The sequence below is a fragment of the Protopterus annectens genome, chromosome 8.part0 (genome assembly GCF_019279795.1).
Source record: "Protopterus annectens isolate FY-2018-M chromosome 8.part0, PAN1.0, whole genome shotgun sequence".
Lineage (NCBI taxonomy): Eukaryota > Metazoa > Chordata > Ceratodontiformes > Protopteridae > Protopterus > Protopterus annectens.
Window position 1 is genome coordinate 753,475,416 of NC_056741.1, and position 20,000 is coordinate 753,495,415.

Sequence of the window (20,000 nt, forward strand, 5' to 3'; positions counted from 1 at the left end):
TTCATGTCTCATTAACAACTTATTTTCCTAATTTCTACTCATACAGGCATGACTAGGTAATCATTCCTCTCCTTTTACTTAATTATTTAACATTCCTTCACCATCTGACACAATACTATGTCTAAAAGCTAGGATAATCTCACTCAATCTATTGTTAAGGGTGTCATATTTATATAGATAGATATCTATGACCGTTATTTTACTAGAAAGCACACGTAACTATGAGCTGTGTGTCTCTACCTGGGTGTTATGTATTACCTGGAGCTGTCTACGGTCACTCTGTACTGCCTCATATTCTTCGTTTTTGATGTTGTAATACCTCCTATCTTCCGCTGAGTTTAATTTGTTTTAATTTGTTTTTAATTCTTTACATTTATAATAAACTATGTAATATGGAACTTTTCTCTCTGTGCCTCCGCTGAAAATGGATCTGTGTCCAGTCCCTATAACCAAATGTAAAATAAAATAAATGATTTTATATATATATATATATATATATATATATATATATATATATATATATATATATATATATATATATATATTTAAATAGATATAAAAGAGAAGAGAAGAGTAGGGAGAAGGCAATTTTCCAGATCTGCCATGAGCTACTGAGAGGGTCTATTTTCCTAACAAGTCAATTCAACTCCAGACTTTTAAAGCAAGGAAATAATGTTGTGCTGCTCCATATCTGTCACAATAAATAAAACTCCACACCAAATCATAGCAAACTACCCCACCCCATTTCACCAATGGCCCATGATGCATACCTAAATAAACTGGCATTCCTTCCTTTTGAACTTAACACTGTTCAATTCAGTGACTTTATACATCTGTTAACTAGAAAACCTACACCATCATGAATATAGTAAGCAAGTACATACACATATATACACATATATATATATATATATATATATATATATATATATATATATATATATATATATATATATATATATATATATATATATATATATATATACACACACACACACATACACATACATATATATATACATATATATCACACACACATATACATGTATACACACACACACACACACACACACACACACACAGAGATAGCCCCAACTACGGGTACTAAAATACTGAATCTGGCTTTTAAAATACTGAATCTGGCTTTGGTTCTCATCATAAGACCCCATCCTCAACACATTCAGTTATCACATCATTGCACAAATCTGACCACTGTTTAGTAATATTGACTATTAGGGTAAAACAAGATCTGCCACAAAACCCTTCTGTCTTTAGAGACTACTCAAGGCAAACCTCCTTCAGCTAACTGGTGACCCTGTGAAATTTATTTTCCCTCCATCTCAATAAGCCCATCACACATCCTGCCACAGTCACAGATAATTTCTATACCCTCAAAGCATGCACTGAGTTATCAGACCACTAAGATACAAATACAGTGCCAAGTTCAGGAATAAATCCCAATGGTGGAACCTTACTATAAACAAACTATACGATAAGTGAAAAAAACATAACTCTCATGTTTAAAAGCAATACCCAATCATGTAGAAGAGAACTCAATACAGATCGATAAAGAACGGAGAAGCAAAATCAAATCTTTCAAAGGGAAGTATGAACTGAGAATTACCACCCACACTAAGGAAAAACCCCGAAGCTGTCTTCAACTATGTCAGAAATGTTACAGCTAATATCCAGCAGTGTACAGGGGTAATACATAACATCATATACCTTTTACCCGAGGAAATAGCCAAGATATACTGGCTGACAGGTTTAGATGAAACTTTACTCCTCCATCTCCCCCAACTTTCCGTAACAAATTAACATGCTCATAACATAGCCTCTGATCACATCTGACCAACTCCTGAGTGCTCTGTCCAAGCACAAATCACTAGCTCCATGGGTCCTGATCATTTTATTTATCCTTTGTTGACCAGGTTAGACCCCAGTAGACTACAGGTTTCTTTTTAGGGATGACCTGAGGTGATATTTACACTGCTAAGGGAAATTTGGCCCAGGCTTCAGGAAAATTTCCCTACTCTTTTTTGATAGATGCCATGGGAATCTTCATCAACCTGAGCTAGCACCAACTCGAGAAGATAGAATCTCAGTTTAACATCTCAGCTGAAGGGCACCACATGCAGGAGTGCTGCACTGTAGTGACAGCATACTATCAACCTGGTGTGGGAATAGAACCCACAGCCTTCTGCAACAAAGATGGGTGGGATACCCGTTGCGCCAGACACAATTTGTCAGGTTGCCTCCTTGTAAATACCAGACAGTGTCTCATACTCTCACTGTTAAGCCCATTTAATCTCAGCCTCTCCACTTAATGCATGCCAGAAGTATGGAGAACTGCTATAGTCATCCCTCTCTAAAAGGGAGTGGGGATCCAATACTGACGCTGGGAACTATACATCTATAATCCTCACCTGCTTTACCTGTCAAGCAATGGAATACATCACTATGGAATATATTAACAAGGATATAGACAGTCTACAAGCACTCCACTCAAGACAATTTGGGTTTGTTAAAGGCAGGTCTTGCCTCCTGAACTCTGTGGACTTTTTAAACAGGTTACTGATCCAACAGACACAGGCAAATCAGTACACACTGTTTACATGGATCTGGCAACAGCCTTTGATACAGTTCTACTCAGGCATTATTAAGTTAATCATATTAAATATAAACCCCTATGTTACCCATTGGATAACAAAATGGTTTACAAAAGTACAGTTTTGTACCTACCATAAATGTAGATGTTCAAGGATCCACATTGCTGCAGTCCTAACCATTGGGTAGTCCGCTGTCCAGTCGGCCCGAATACCAAAGTATATGGCTGACGTCGGTCAGGGCGCATTAGACTGACGTCAGTACGTCAGGGTACTAATGCGCATGACCGACGTCATATCCTCAGTCTTTTCTTGCCCCAGATGTCAGAAGACCCTGAAAAGATAAGGCCAAAAACCAAAAACTCCAAACATACCTGCACCAAAATATATATATATATATATATATATATATATATATATATATATATATATATACACAAAATATACAAAATTAGCAGAATATAACCTCACCTACACAACCACCCCTAAACACAGAGGGGAAGGAGGGAGGGTAATTGACTGCAGCAATGTGGATCCTCGAACATCTACATTTATGGTAGGTACAAAACTGTACTATGTTCTTCATTCCACATTGCTGCAGTCCTAACCATTGGGTAGAATCCCAAAGCAGAGGTAAGGGAGGCTGGCAAATCATAAGGAAGCAGGAGCTGTCAACATGCCTTGCAAAATAGCTGTGGCAAAACCAGCCCTAGATTTAGAGTAGAGAGGAAGGTGGTAATGCTTAGAGAAAGTATGCACTGAACTCCAAGTAGCTGCCTCCAAAATATCCTTAGTTGCCACCCCCCTTAGAAATGCTGTTGAAGTGGCAGTAGCCCTAGTGGAATGAGGCCTAATCCCAGCTGGAATCTCCTTGCCATGATGGGAATAACAAAATGCAATGCAAAACCCAATCCACCTAGAAATAGTTTGTTTTGACACAGGCTTGCCCTGAGAACTCAAAGCAAAAGAAACAAACAACTGCTGAGACTGCCTAAAATCCTTAGTCCTGCTCAAATAATAACGCAATTGCCTGTGTACATCTAAAGTGTGCAAAATCTTTTCCCCTTTATTTTGGGGATCTGCATAAAACGTAGGCAAATGAATAGTTTGGTTTAAAGCCACGCTAGAAACCACTTTAGGCATAAAGGAAGGATTAGTACGTAATGATACCCTATCCTTATGAAAAATCAAAAGGCTCAACCGCCATAAGGGCCTGTAACTCAGAAACCCTTCTTGCAGAAGTAATGGCCAACAAAAAGCAGTCTTCCATGACAAGTATTTCAGTTCAGCAGTAGCTGCAGGCTCAAAAGGTTGTAGAGTAAGTTTCTCCAACACAAAATTGAGATCCCAAGCAGGAGTAGGAGCTCTACGTGGGGTCTTATATTCTTTGCCCCTCTAAGAAATTGCTTGAACAAAGGATGTGAAAACAATGGTGGGTCACAATCATAGTGAGCTGAAATTGCTGCAGCATGAATCTTAATGGAAGAGAAAGACAAACCTTTGTCCAATAACTCAGTAAGATATTGAAGAGCCACACTCAAATTAGGCTCAAATCTCCAAATTCTTTGCTGCAGTCCAAAATAAAAATCTCTTCCATTTTTCTCGTACACTTTCCTTGTACTAGGTCTTCTGGCTTCCATAATCACATTTAAAACTTGTTGAGGAAGTTGAGACCTGCTGTCTTTCAAAACAGAATATGCCAGGCTGTTAGATGAAGAGAGTGAAGCTTGACATTGAGCAGACGACCGTCCTTCTGAGACAACAGATGTGGAATCAAGGGTAAAGGCCATGGAGGCTTCTTTACCAGACTCCTCAGTAATGGGTACCAGTGCTGCCGAGGCCAATCTGGAGCTATTAAAATCATCCTTGGCTTGTCTTGTCTGACCTTTAGAAGCACCTTTGGAAGAAGAGGCAGAGGTGGAAACGCATACACATGAAGATTTTTCCAACTGAAAGAAAGAGCATCCACTTTCCAAGCTGTGTGATGAAACCTCTTTGTGCAAAACTTTGGCAGCTGGTGGTTTAGTGGAGAAGCGAACAGATCTATGTCTGGAGTTCCCCAGGACACTGTCAACTTTTGAAATACATGAAGATCCAGTTTCCACTCGTGGGGATCCATGATTTGTCTGCTTAACACATCTGCTAAGGAGTTCTGTGCTCCCGGCAGAAACCTTGCCTGAAGAGTTAGTTGCAAGCTGAGCGCAGTCTCCCATAAAATCATTGCTTGCCTGCACAATGGGTAAGAATGTGTTCCCCTTGTTTGTTGATGTACCACATGACAGTTGTGTTGTCTGTTAGAATCAACACCTGCCCTGGAAGAAGTAACTCCTTGAAAGCCATTAATGCAAACTGGACTGCTAACATCTCCTTCATGTTGATATGTAGATGCTGTAGTCTGGCAGGCCACTTGTCTTGTATCCACTTTCCATTTAGATGAGCTCCCCAAGCAATGTCTGAGGCATCTGTCGTTAGAATTTGACTCTCCTCTGGCCGGGTCACAGAGAGTCCCTTGTTTAGGTGACATTCCTGAGCCCACCACAAAAATTCCTTTTGAATGCAAGGAATTATTTGAATGACAGTGTCCAAATCCTGGCAGTGCTGTGTCCATACATTTTGAGATACCATTGTAGCTTCCTCATATGCAGTTTGGCATTGGGAAGCACCAGAATACAAGATGCCATGAACCCTAAGGCTTGAAGGACTGTCCTTGCAGTCAGCCCGGACTGAAGAGATAGTTGATGGAAGTAACTGGAAAGATTCTTTTGTTTGTCCGGGGTTAAAAAGGCCATCTGGGCTGCTGTATTCAGTCTCACACCCAGAAAGCACATGTCTTGAGAGGGTACTAGACTGGACTTTATTTCGCTCACAGAATACCCTAGGCATCTTAGCACTGCTATGACATATTCCAAATGCTGTAGAAGGTCTTCCCTTTCTTGAGCCAGAATCAGGCAATCGTCCAAGTAAGGATAGATTTGAATTCCTTTTAGCCTGAAGTAAGCTATCACTGGAGCCAGAACCTTTGTGAATACTCTGGGCAGTAGATAAGCCAAAGGGCAATGCAGACAACTGATAATGTGAATTTCCAGCTCGAAAACGCAGATACTTTCTGCAACTTAGTCTTATAGGCACATGAAGGTAAGCTTCCTTGAGATCTAAAGTTACCATCCAGTGATCTTTGCCCAGCAGAGGTAAAAGCTGTTGTAACGTCAACATTTTGAACTTGGGAATGTCCAGATAAGTGTTGAGGATAGATAAATCCAAAATTGGTCTCCACGTGTTCCCTTCTTGGTACTAGGAACAGGCGAGAATAAAATCCTAGGCCCCTTTCTGGCACAGGAACCGCTGAATGGCCCCTATTTGGAGTAACTGAGAAATTTGCTTGTGAGCCTCTTGTCTTTGTAGAGGAGGAATGTCTGGCATGCCTTTGAAAGGAGGCAAGGTATGGAAATAAAACCTGTAACCGTGGTGAATGATATCCAGAACCCATCTGTCTTGGGTAATTAAAACCCAATTTTCTTTGAAAAGAGACAGTCTTCCTCCCAACGGTGCTGCCAGGCGAGAATGAACTGGCAGCTGAAAAGGCAGGTCATTGGGTCTGCTTACGAAAGGACTGACCCCTGCCCTCACCAGAAGTCTGAGCAGGGGAACTCCCTGTCCTAGGCCTAAAAGAACCCTGAGCTCTGCCCCTACCACGTCTAGACCTACCCCTAGACTGGGAATCATAAGCAGGATAAGTCCATCCCTTAGCAGGCCAATTTCTACTAAACTTCGGAGGCTGCACCTGCAAAAAATCCTTAACAGTTTGCATAGACTTAGCCTTGTCCTCCATTTTCTTCAAAACTGCTTCTACAGGCAAACCAAACAACACATCAGACTGCAAGGGAGCATCCAAAATCCGTGTCTTAACATGCTCAGCTAAATTCTGATCTCTCAACCAGGCATGCCTACGAAGAACAGAACCAGTGGCAGCCACCCTGGAGGAGGCCTGCACAGCATCAAAACCACATTGCAAGGAATGTTTACCCACCTGTTCAGACACATGAACTAAATCCTGCAACTCTTTACACTCAATACCTTCCGCCAGAGCATCCACCTTAGATTTCAACTGTGAAAGAAGATAATTCTGATATTTTAACATGTGAAACTGACAATTCAACGCCCTCATGGCTAAAGTGGAAGAAGTATACACTTTCTTTCCCCATCTATCCAAAGCCCTTGCCTCTTTATCAGGAGGGACAGGATTTTTAACAACTGAGGCCTTCACACCTTTAGGCCCCTGAGAGACAGTTTCCGGGTCTGCCCTAGGACTCTTAAAAGATACTTATGAGCTTCAGGCACCCTATAATACCTATCCGGTTTAACTGGGGCAGGAGGCAAAGAATCTGGATTCAGGGAAGCTTCTGCAAAACATCTTCCACCACATTCAAAACAGGAGGTATAGCTAAAGGCCTATGCTGGGGTAAAACAAGAATTCCTAAGCCTTTTCCTGGAATCAGAGAAATCTTGACCTTCCCATTTAAAATGCTCCCTCATGGAATGCAGAGTCTCTGAAAATGAAAAATCCTCAGGAGGAAGCTGAAGGAGTAGAATCATCCACATCAGAATCAGAATAAGGAGGGAACTCCTGCAAGTCTTCAGCCAAGACTCAGAAGCCTCCGAGCATTGCTCAAAACTCTCAAACTCAGGTTCCACCCTAGGCCTCTTATCAGGAGGGGCATAGAACCCCTTATCATAGTAATCAAATCCTCTGCCATTTTAAGCATATGTTTCTTAGGCAAAGACCCTGAAGCACTAGGAGAAACCCCCACTGAAGCAAAACTCGGCCTGCCCTCAAAGAAGCCTTGGAAACAGAAGGGAGGCTCTGACCACCTTAGGAAGAGAGGGAAGAACAGCCACCTGAGAAGCCCCTCAGCCTGGCCTACTTCCTGAGAGGATACATCCTGTAACAGTAAAGTCTCTCCTGAGACTCCAAAGAAACACCTGGCAAAACCTCCGGCTCCACTGAGTTTCTAAAGAACCGACGCCTGGGACTGTCGGTTCTTCCACTCTAGGCTTTGCTGTTTTGTCCTTGCGCTTTTTAGTCGAAGCCGGGCCGGAGCTTCCGACGGCATTTTATAATTACAACGCTTCCCAAACACTAACCTGGCACAGTCTAACCTTCTCTTAATAGTGCGTTTGTTAAATCTAGCACAAGAGCGGCATCCAACAACGCCGTGCTCAGGCCCTAAACAAGGTATACACAAAGTATGGTAATCCCTATGAGGTATCTGTTTCCCACAAGAAATACAGTTATTCACTTTTTCTGACATCCGGTTAAATACTGAGGCAAGAAAAATCGAAAATATTCCCCAACGGGGTACTTAGCCAACTTTGATTCGGTCTGAAACTCTGGCTTCAGAAACTTTCAGAACGCCAACCTGCACTCGCAAAATTGCTTCTGCATCGGACCATGCGGCAAAAAAGACTGAGGATATGACGTCGGTCATGCGCATTAGTACCCTGACGTACTGACGTCAGTCTAATGCGCCCTGACCGACGTCAGCCATATACTTTGGTATTCGGGCCGACTGGACAGCGGACTACCCAATGGTTAGGACTGCAGCAATGTGGAATGAAGAACATCAGTAGACAGTCTATTATTGTTTTGTTCACACTTTCATCAAAAAGGAGTAGTTATTTGCAGTGTTCAAGGATTGGTCCTATAACCACTTCTCTTTGGTATTTATTTCTCTGATATCAAGGCTGACACCAAGGGATTGCAGCTGGATAAGTTTTCGGATGATGACAAACTCAGAGTAGTCCTAAACTCCTCATCTGATTTCCAGAGTCTCTAGGAGAGCTTTACATACACAACACATGGAACCTGGACCATGGCCTTAAACTAAACTAAGTGCCAAGAAATGAAGCATCATGTCTTTCAGTAAACAAGGACACCAGTTTACCTACCACATAGGAGACACCCTCCTTGAAAGCTAACTCACTAATATGGGACCTGGGACTTCCATTGATAATGAAATACCCTTTGATCACCATGTGTCCACTGTCAGTCACGTATACTTTTTTTTCTGGCTAGACTGATAGCCAGGAATATATCTTCATGAACCAAGGAAGTTATTGTCCATCTCTAATACTCCCTCATTAAGCCCATAATAGAGTATAAAGTCCCCTTTGGCAAGACTCAGCTTGGGGGACTACAGCATTTCATCACCAAGACAATCAAGGGTATGTGTCACTTGAGCTACACTGATCACCTAAAAGTGTGTTCTCATTTTGTTTCATACAAATTTGAGAGGAAACCTCTGTCTGACCCACAGAGCCTGAACAAATCTAGTCTTAAGTTATTTCCTGCACAACCATAAAACAAACACTCTGAACACCAACTCAAGAGATCTAAATTTCCTCCAAAACATAACTAGGACCTACTGATGAGACAGATAACTCCCCCAGAGAAGCCCTCTTTCATAGAATAGATTTTCCTTGGATGCAAAAGAAAATAGCTCCCTGACCTTCTTTGAGAATAATCTGGCTGAATAAACAGGCAATTGTAAATCCATGTGGGGTCTGACTCCTCAACCCTCATTGAAACAGGGTCAAAGTCAGGCATTAAACATAGCTTGGGTCTGCCTTTCAAGCCCTCAATGAATTGGGTTGTAACTGGATATTAATTACCGATGTCTATGCGTATTCATGATTTGGATTCTAAACTTTTAATGTTCTTCCAGATCAATAGCCTAGTATTAACCTATAAAATATAATGGTTACCAGTTTAATTTCAATTTGCAGATTTGAATTTCTAGATTAGTTACCCTGCCTATGTTAAAAAAAAAAAAAACGACAAAATTCAAATCCAAGTCCACAAAAAGTTTTTCAGCAGTCTGAGTAAATCATGCATGCAGTGTTTTCTGTTCTTTATGAAACTACCACATATTTTCTGGTGAAAACAATGCACACTTACCCCTTTAACAAGTCCGGTGCGAATCTCAGGACCCTTGGTGTCAAGAGCAATAGCAATGGGCCTGAAATCTGTTGGACTGGAGGCAAAGCTTCCTTCAGCTTCTCGAATGTTTTGTATAGAACCTGCATGATACTGTCCATGAAAGAGAAAAAAAGAAATGATGTAAAACTAGACATGATTACCAGTACTACATGGCAAATTAAATAACTGTTGGGGGAGCACTGTCAGTAAGGCAGTTCATAACGATCGGCATTTTATATACACAAACCAGGCTTCCACACACGTTTACAAGGAGTTTCTGATCTAAAACTTACAAAATATGTTTTATAACATACTGCAGAGCAAACATACAGGGAGAGGAGACTGGATGGAAATAGCTAAAATGAGAAGCGGTAGACAATGCTGACCAAATGAGAAGCGGTAGACAATGCTGACCAGTAACACTGAATATTCAGTTAGACAGAAGCAGGCAGCTGCAAGTCAATGGGGCAGCTGAAAGGTCTGCAGAAACTTTATATTTTTTTTTTTTTAAGTGGAATGCTCTCAGGTGCTTGAAGTGCAGTAAAATGTTAGAGTAACTTCATACATGTGGTGGACATAGCGTTTTCTTTTCTGCTGAGTTGCTGAATTAGCCAGACATACTGAAACCTTTTGTCAAATGCAGAAGGAAATATACATGTGAAAGCATTTTAAAGTTAGTAAACAGGTACAAGTCATCCATCAGTGACAGCTTACGAATCTGTAGCTACAACTGCAACTACAGCATCTCAAAGTGAAAAATCAGAATGCACTGCTTTACATGTACCATGCACTAACTGACTGCACCTCTGGATAGTTAACAAATTGCATTATATTCACAGCTGCAAAGGTACAACTCCAGTATTCATATTAGTAGACATTCAAAGCAAACCTGCAGAGGAGCCATGAAAAAAAGAACAGAATACTGATCTAGTCCCAATCTCCAGTAAGGAAGAGAGCAATAATTTGTTACTGCAGAGTAATAACAGCAGGTGTCCTCAAGCTGGCTTGTACTCTACATGACAAAATTCCTTGTACTCGTAAGTACAGCTAGGTATGGGGTGCTCTGTAGCAATCCTTTATTCCAGACAAACTCTACATTAAAAAAGAAAAATCTGACAGGCAGATTCCTGAGGAAGTACTACAGAAACATTGCATGCAAAGTCAAGTTATAAAAACTGCTTCAACCTGGCATGGATTGATTCTTTCCTACCTCATGGGATCCGTGGGAAAAATTCAGACGTGCAATGTTCATGCCAGCTTTTATCATCTCTCTCAGTTTTTCAACTGAACGGGATGCTGGACCTGCAGAAAGAAAGGCACAATAAAAGTTTACCAATGAAAAACTGAAAAGCACAATGAATACTTCTTGTGAATGAACTCTTTCTTTCAAGAAACTATTATCAGCTACCATTCGTTTAGAAACAGCTTTGCTGTTTTGTATGCACAAACTTAGTATATAACTATGCATGCTAATGACGCTCTCATTTCTATATTTCTCTGTACCTATTATTGCAGACTGCACATTTATACCAGACATAACTACTAGGCCAGTAGCATAATGGACATCTTAGCTCAATTTATTGTTTAATAAAGGTATGAGACACAAACAAAATCGAGCATGTAATTTAATGAAAATGATAACATGAAGTTAGGACACAGTTTTACAGGTAACAGAAAGGAGTTCATACATACCAATGGTGCAGATGATACTTGTGTTACGAGCACTGATGGGTTCTGAGTCTATATCAAGTTGGCTGAGGTGCTCCAGAAAGGTGTCAGCCACTGCGGCTTTCAGCTGATCCTTCTGAAAGAAGGAACTTCCTGCCACCTGACTTACGTGTGCCATGTTATGATTGATTCCTAGTAAATACAATGAGATTAAGCAAAGATTATCCAGAATCCAGTTCAAATGTGCTGTGATATTACTGTCTCTTAAAAAAGGCATCATGTCCACTGTACCGCAGTGAACATGTGCCTCATCAAATACTAGCATTACAGGATATTAAACAAACATGCATTTTTATCTCACATGGACATACCTTTCAGCCCCCAGAGAGGTGTGTTTTATTTCTACATGCATGACACTCCATCACACAAAGATGAATGTTATCCAATGCTTAACTCAAAGCATTGTCTGTTATAATCACACTGCAGAAGATCAGAAGGACTGAATATGGGATATGCAGTGCCTGTCTAATATGCCATGTTCTGATTTATAGTAAACAAAGTAGGATAAGACACATATTAAGTCATACCTGTTGTAGTAAAACATTAACAGGTGCTGAACTCACATGTACCATGTTCTGGTTTTCTTATAGTAAACAGTTTAAAATGCATATTATACAACAATCCCCCATTAATATTCAAAAACGTGCACGCTGATTGTAAATCCGAGTTATAGTAATGGAAAAAGGTTTTGTCGCCCAGACTTTTTCCATTACTATGACTCTTACAGCAACACTGTCTCGCTATGTTAAACGAGTTTAACATAGCGAGAGATTTAAAAAAAGCAATGGAGATTCTCCGTTGCCTTTTTTTTTTTTAAAGCTGTCTCACTATGTTAAACCCATTTAACATAGCGAGATCTTGCTTTCTCCGTTGCTTTTTTCAAAACTGTCTCGCTATGTTAAATGGGTTTAACATAGCGAGACAGCTTTAAAATAAGCAACGGAGCTCCGTTGCTTTTTTAAAGCTGTCTCGCTATGTAAAACCCATTTAACATAGCGAGACAGTTTGTAAAAAGCAACGGAGATCTTGCTTTCTCCTTTGCTTTTTTCAAAATTGTCTCGCTATGTTAAATGAGTTTAACATAGCGAGACAGCTTTAAAAAAAGCAATGGAAATTCTCAGTTGCTTTTTTTAAAGCTGTCTCGCTATGTTAAACCCATTTAACATAGCGAGACAGTTTGTAAAAAGCAATGGAGATCTTGCTTTCTCCGTTGCTTTTGCCCACAGCTATGATGTATGGCGAAGGCATATGCATGCGCAGTACATAAGAACTGCCGCAGAATACCAAACAGCTGTGGAAGGGCAGCAAGGAGGCATTATACAATGAAATTATTTAAGAAAAGTAATTTTTTTTCTTAAATAATGTCATTGTATAATAGCAATAACCCACACCTGGGTGTGGGCAATGCTGGATTTACCCATGGTTGGCTTTGTTTGGCCACTCGGGCTTCGCCCTCATGAACAAACCACACCAACTGTGGGTAAATCCAGCTATACCCACACCCAGGTATGGGTTATTGCTATATTATTTGTTGCCTAACTCGTGTATGGCAAGTTCTGACTTGTTCTAAACACTATAGTTAAACACAGACTCGTCTGGTACCCATCCTAAACATGCCATGTTCTGATATTCTTACAGTAAATACAGTGGGTTACACAAACCCTGTGGTATCCTACACAAATATATCTCGTTCCAGCTATCTCCTACAATATTAGACTATATACTTGTATAGACACGTTAGGCCTGGCAAGCCAGCACGTACAAGTCTACTGCCAATCATTAGCGGACCAGAGTTCCGCTGTGGCGACCCCTAACCGGGAAAAGCCGAAAGACACACACTTGCATAGACACCAATACAAAAGACTATGTTATTCAGAGCTTAATGCAATGTACTGTGTTCAGACTCTCTCCTAGTATTCACAGTAAGGCAGTATAAGTTATAACAACCAGGTCGTCATTAATAATGGGTTGGGTAAAGGTTACCATGTCTCTAGGTAACCTGTATGGCAAATTAGGTCACAAGATTAGTGTTATAAGCTGCTAGTTTGCTTTCTTCTGTGGACTTGAATTTGATCCTTTGTACAATATGCGAAAAAGGTTACATAATTAGGCAGGAGTTCCGTGATATCTAAAGACTGATAAACCTGGAATTGTCAAAGAGATCAGAGGCAAGGGTCTGGCTTAACTCTTACATCCTATGGTACGCAGATGTTTATAAACCTATAGGCAAGTATAAGGCCAAATAACTAGTCTTTGGGTACAGAAAGAGAGAAAAGTGTGTGAATCAGCCTTAAATAAATATTTAACATATGTCAGTGAAAAGGACAATTATACTGGGATGAGGCTGCAACACAGGAGGTTGGTGTACTAATCTGAAATATCTGGCTACTTGCCAGGAAGAAAAATAGTGTAGAAGCTGATACACACCTTCAAACATCCTTGCTGCCTTAATTGCTGCTCTGTTACTTCAGATTTAAACATCACATTTTAATATCAATTCAGATAAGACAAATAAATGCAGAATGTATATTATTTGTCAGCATGTGCTCCCTGCATGCCAAACATGGCCTTAACAATGAAACAAAGTAGGCCAGAACATAAAGACCACATAGCATGGCAGCCTGTGCCCCCTTCATGCCAAGAGCATTCTGAGTGGGGCAAATATAAATGGACAAAAGGACAGATTGGGGAGTTAAACTGACATTTTTATTTTGGGGACTGACTGGAAAAGTGTTAATACAGATAACCCCACCTCTCACATTAACCTCCACGGCTTCACTCAATCACCTCCACAACCAGAATCAAACCAAACAATAAAGAGAGTACCTTAGACTGGATACTTAAACAAACATGAATATGCCTATAAGGTAGGCAGTCTCCCAGATGATTTAAGTGATCATGCTTTAACCTACATTATTAAACAAAAACAAGATCGGCCTAAACCCTCTACTTTTAGGACTGCACGTTCCAATAAACACTTCAACGAAGAATCATTCCAAAATGAACTCAGTGCCTGTAACTGGAACCCCTTAAAAACTCTACCACTTGATGAAGCTATAAAATATCTAAACTCTGCGTTTTTATCCATCCTGGACAAACATGCACCTATACGGTCTATCCATATGAAATCCAAACCAGCCCCCTGGCTCTCTAAAGAAACTAGACAAAAAATTCTACTAAGAAACAAATCCTGGGCTAAGTGGAGGGCTAACAAAAATATCTCTGATCAACATTACTTCAGGGAACTGAGAAATTGCACTAAAAAGGCAATTCTTATGGACAAAAAGAACTATTACTGTAAGTTACAGCAAACTCATCAAAATAATCCCCAAAAGTTTTGGTCCAGTATAAACAAACTCCTTTCCCCTGGATGCTCTCACACACCTACCCCTCTGCTCTCACACACCTACCCCTCTTGACACTGATCCTAACACCCCCCTTCAAACTGCGAATTCATTCAATACCTTCTTTATAGAGACCATTCAATCTCTAGCTAGTCAACTAATACCAGATAACTCAAGCCCTTCTACTACCAGATCATTTTCTCTACCAACTTTTAAACTGCAACCCATCTCTACTACTTTCATCTGTAAAATCATCCAAAAAACGTACCCCTTCTGCCGACCAAATACCATCAGAATACCTGCAAAAAGCAGCTAAGGTAATTGCATACCCTGTATCCATCCTCATTAACAGAACCATTAAAGAATGAACCATTCCTGACATTTGGAAAATCTCCCATATTATTCCCCTTCATAAAGGCGGCAATTCAAATGATTACTCTAATTAGACCAATAGCTCTATTATCTCCTCTATCTAAAATAATGGAAAAATGCATTCACCAACAAGTACTACACCATTTATCTCAACATAACAGCAAACTGTCAACATGGCTTTAGGCCATCACATAGTATCACAACTGCTCTACTATCTTTTATTGATACCATCAACAGAAACCGCAATAATATCCTCTCATCTGCTCTATTTATTGACCTCTCAAAGGCTTTTGACATGGTCAACCATGCCCTCCTCATCAGCACTCTAGAATCCCTTGCCTTCGATCACCTGACTATTAAATGGTTCAGATCCTACCTGAGCAATAGGCAACAAGCAGTTCTCTGGCAAAGCAAAATATCATCCCTCCAGCCAGTAACCCTCGGAGTCCCTCAAGGCTCTATTTTAGGACCACTGCTCTTTTCATTATTTATCAATGACCTCCATCTAGCACTCCCACAAGAAAGCCACCTGCATTCAATATGCAGATGATTCTACCCTAGTATGCTCAGCAAACTCCCCTTCAGAACTACACTCTCTAACCCAAGATGTATTTAACATAGTAGAAACATGGTTTACTAAGAGATGCCTCCTTCTCAATGCTAAAAAAAAACTAAGCTCCTCCTCTTTACACCCACCAATAAAACCTTACCCATTGATTTCTCTGTGTCCTCCAATAACAGCACTATCATACTTCCTGATACAACCACCAAACTGCTCGGAATAACTTGACAATCAGCTTACTTTTGATACCCACATAAATAACACTATCAAAACTGTCAATAGAAAAATTGGTTCCTTATACAGGATCAAACCTTTCCTCACCCCTATAGCCAGAACTAAAATTGCTCACTCTCACTTAATATCAACTCTTCTGTATGCTTCGCCCATATATACTAACCTAAAGAAAAATAATCTTACCAAACAAATTCTTATAACAATCGCCAGATTTGCAACTGGCAATCCCTTTAGAACCCACCACTGTTTGAATCTAAGGCAACTAGGCTGGCTGGAACTACAAAACCAACTGATAGTATCCCAACTCGCCATTGCCCACAAGATCTTCTACCAACCCAACAACACTCGTATACTCTCCAATTTCATCCTCCAGTACAAAAATCTTAACTCCCTGCGCTCTTCCAACAAACTCCTTGCCTGTATATGCAAGTCTAACAACCTGGCTGGAGACTCCCACAGTGGGAAAAATCTGGAATCTACTGCCAAATGAACTAACATTACTTTCTTCCTTGCCTCTAAACAAAACCTCAAAAACCTAAATTCACTGGCTCTGCCCTGCAGCAATCCTGACTAATCTTCTTCCTCTCTTCTCCTTTTTCTAATTTCACCTCCTGTTAATTCTTATTTCTACTACTCTTACTTCAACTGCTTATACTCTAAATGGATTGTTACATGCTCACTCCTTGTTCGACTTACTAACTGTTGTTCCTAATTTGATATGCCTAAAGAGTAATTCCTACTCTATGCCTTGTAGCAAGTAGTAATAATATACTTTTTAATTCTAAACATTATTTACTTGTAATTTTTATTTTTATTTTAGTTTATTTTTATTTTAATCCCTGTGGATGATTAAGTTGTATAATTGCCGGAGCTTTTCTCCCCGGGCCTCTACTGAAAATGGAAATATATCCAGTTAGACTAGCCCGGTTAACGAATGTAAAATAAAATAAAAATTTTGCTTTGATGTGCTGTTCCCAGAAAATGGAAATGCTTACTAACAGCGCACATCGGAATGGCTCAGTTGTGTCAAGTGCTGTTCCCAGAAAATGGAAATGCTTACTAACAGCGCACATCGGAATGGCTCAGTTGTGTCAAGTGCTGGGTAATATATGTGCTTATCCTTCACATATTAGAACAGTCAAAATATTGCAGTACATACTCAATGTACATACTTGATGTGTATATCACTGTGTGTAGAGACACAGTATGAAACATTAGAAATCAGGAGCTGAATAACTTGCATACTGTCCATCGAAACAGTCAATGATCATAGGCATCACTGGTCAGAGATTCAGCACTCATACTGTAGTATTCATATCACTACTCTGATGCAACTACACAGCTTCATATGTTTACAGGTGTATGCTAGGATAACAACCATTGGGCCTTTTTAAATCTAACCAACCATCCCATATGACAAGTTTCACAAACCTAAAGATTATACTAAGGGGTATATGTAGACGTGGGCTTGTGTGGTGAAGCATTTACAGGCTGCCTCTGTGCATTAGGAACAGAGGTGCCAGGCCAGGGGTGAATTTCTGATTATATATATATATATATATATATATATATATATATATATATAGACACACACACACACATATATATATATTTATTAAAATTAATTACATTTGGACACAGGTCCTTTTTCAGCGGAGGCCCGGGGAGAAAAGCTTCACAGAATAACATGGTAGCTGGTAAACAATAACAATCAAGGTATGAATACAGTAGAGGTGATCATAACATGGAGAAATACAGGAGCAAATTAGATACAATTGAGTAGTAAGCTCCAATTAACATTGAGAAAAGTAAAACACAGTGCTACATTGGGGTTGGGAAGGTGGCCTAATGGTTAATTGTTTCCCTTACAAACGCAAGATGCAGGGTTTAAGTCTCACAAGGGATAATTGGCTAATAGCTCGCAAGGGCAGTTAGCCTAGTACTAATCTATGAACCTATGAAATTAACTAAACAGTAAATAGATAATAATAATAGACTAAATGATTAACTAAATCCTGGAAGGATTAACAAGCAGTGAGCAATCTTCAATTCAATTTTATAGTAATAGAGGGAATACTCTAAATGTGGGAAAAGGAGAGAAGGGTTGAAGGGGGGTTATTAGTCAGGTTTAGGCAAGGACAAAGCCAGTGAGAATTTAGGTGAGATTTAAGTGCAGTCTTGAAAAGACTGCAGGAAGGAAGGGTAGTTATGGTAGTGGAAAGGTTGTTCCAGAGCTTGGATATAGCACAGGAAAATAGTGCTTCACCTGCTGAGTTTTTGGTTTTGGTGACCTGGAGTAGATTTCTGTTGCAGGAGTGTAGTGACCTGGAAGAGTGGTAGTGTTGGAGAATTGTATGGAGCGATGGAATTCGGAGAGGGTAGTTTACTAGTTTATGAGCAAAGGCGAGTTGAGTTTGGTGCAGGAGATGAGGGAGTTCAAGCCAGTCAAGGTCTCTAAGGGAGACACAGTGGTGGCTGCGGTAAGAGGCACCAGTGGCAAATTTTATTGTAGCAGGCTTAGAGTTGATATAGGTCTGACTGTAAGATTTGTAAGTATTGGTGATGTGTAGAGTAGGGTGGAGATTAGTTGGGGAATTGGCAACAGAGATTTGTGCTGGTTTGGTGAGGTATTGGCAGCTTCTATACAAGGCACCCAGTTTTTTGTGAACTTTTTTTTTATTGTTAGTGATTTGTGGGTGTCATATTTGAGATTATTGTCCATCTGTATGCCAAGTAGTTTTGAGTGGACTGTTGGTGAAATCGAGGTATTATCCTTGGCTTGAATAGTGAAAAGTGGGGTGTTTGGGGTAGATTTGGAGGATTGGAAGATGAGGAGTTTGGTTTATTTGGACTGAGGAGAAGCTGGGCATTAGATAGCCAGCTTTCAACTGAAGAGAAAGCTTCTTGGGAGATCTGTTGGAGTTTTGTTAGAGTTGGGGCTGAGCAGAGGAGGGTGGAATCTGCGTACTGTATGAGGGAGGCATGTTTGGTGGCAGTGTGCAGGTTGTTGGTGATAAGGGAGAAAAGTAGGGGGCCAGGGATGGAGCCTTGGTGAACCCCAAGAGCAACAGGGAGACGAGTGGATAGATTGTTGTCCCAGATGACTGATTGCTGGCGGCCTTGTAGACAGCTGTGGAACCAGTTTGTGACTGGTGTGGAGAAAGAGGTCAGATAGAACAGAGAGTAGTCGATTGTGTGACACAATGTCAAAGGCTTTAGATAGATCAAGAAATACAGCAGAGGAGAGGATGCCATTGTTTTTGTGATGGAGGACAGTGTTGGTGAAGGAGAGGAGAGCACGTGTAGTGCTGTGGTGTGGTCTGACCATGCTGGGTATTGGAGAGGAGGTTATTGTGGTCTGAAACCATGCTGGGTATTGGAGGGGTTATTGTTAAGGAGGAATTTGGAGACCTGTGAGTTGATGCATTTTTCAAGTATCTTGGGGAGAGGATGGCAATGGGGCGGTAGTTGGAGAGGTCAGTGGAGGGGCCACTTTTGTGGAGGGGAATGACTAGTGATATTTTTCGTAGCATGGGTACATAGGATTCAGATATGGAGCGGTTGATTAACATGGAAATAGGATAAGCTAGGACATTAGCTGCTATCTTTAGGTATTCAGAAGGCAGGTTGTCTGTTGCTAGTTTTGTGGGTTTTAGTTTTGTCAGGAGTCATTTTATGTAGGAGGTGGGTACTGTGGAGAGAAAGAAGGTAGGGAAGGGTGGTTTTGGGTTGGGTGAAGGGGGAATTAGTGTAGGGAAGTTTTTTTTAGGGATAGCACGGATTCTGTGAAGTGTTTATTGAAGGAATCAGCAATGCTACTGGTGGAGAGAGGGGTGGTTGGTAAGGGGGTGCATATAGAATTAATTGTGGACCTGAATTGCTTGGGGTTGTTTTGGGAGGAGTTTAGGGACGTCTGATACAAAAGGGCTTTTTCTGCTTTTACTTGCTTTTTGACCTTGCTACGTAGCTCAAGGAAAAGTTGTCTGAGGGGTTTTTAGGTTTGTGCCAGCGTTCCCATGTTTTAATCCCTGGTTTTCATAAGGCCCCTGGTGGGTTTTTGTAGCCAGGGGGAGGTCTTAGTTCTGATTCTGGTGTTTCAGAAGGGGGCATGGGAGTTAAGGATGTTCAGGAAGGCACTTTTAAAGAACTGGACTGCTTCGTCTAGGTTAAGGTACTTT

At 40.6% G+C, this 20,000-nt stretch overlaps 1 protein-coding gene across 2 annotated transcripts in view; it reads right to left on the reverse strand.

The window, feature by feature from the left end:
• The window catches only part of PKLR (pyruvate kinase L/R), a 711,145-nt gene that overhangs the window by 362,994 nt on the left and 328,151 nt on the right, over window positions 1-20,000 (reverse strand). For both annotated transcript variants that reach the window (XM_044080213.1, XM_044080214.1), the window contains exons 2-4: window positions 11,275-11,442; window positions 10,793-10,884; window positions 9,562-9,693 (exon numbers count right to left, since the gene is read on the reverse strand). In XM_044080213.1, coding sequence (XP_043936148.1) covers window positions 9,562-9,693; window positions 10,793-10,884; window positions 11,275-11,442 — 392 coding nt within the window. The remainder of the gene's footprint in view (window positions 1-9,561; window positions 9,694-10,792; window positions 10,885-11,274; window positions 11,443-20,000) is intronic.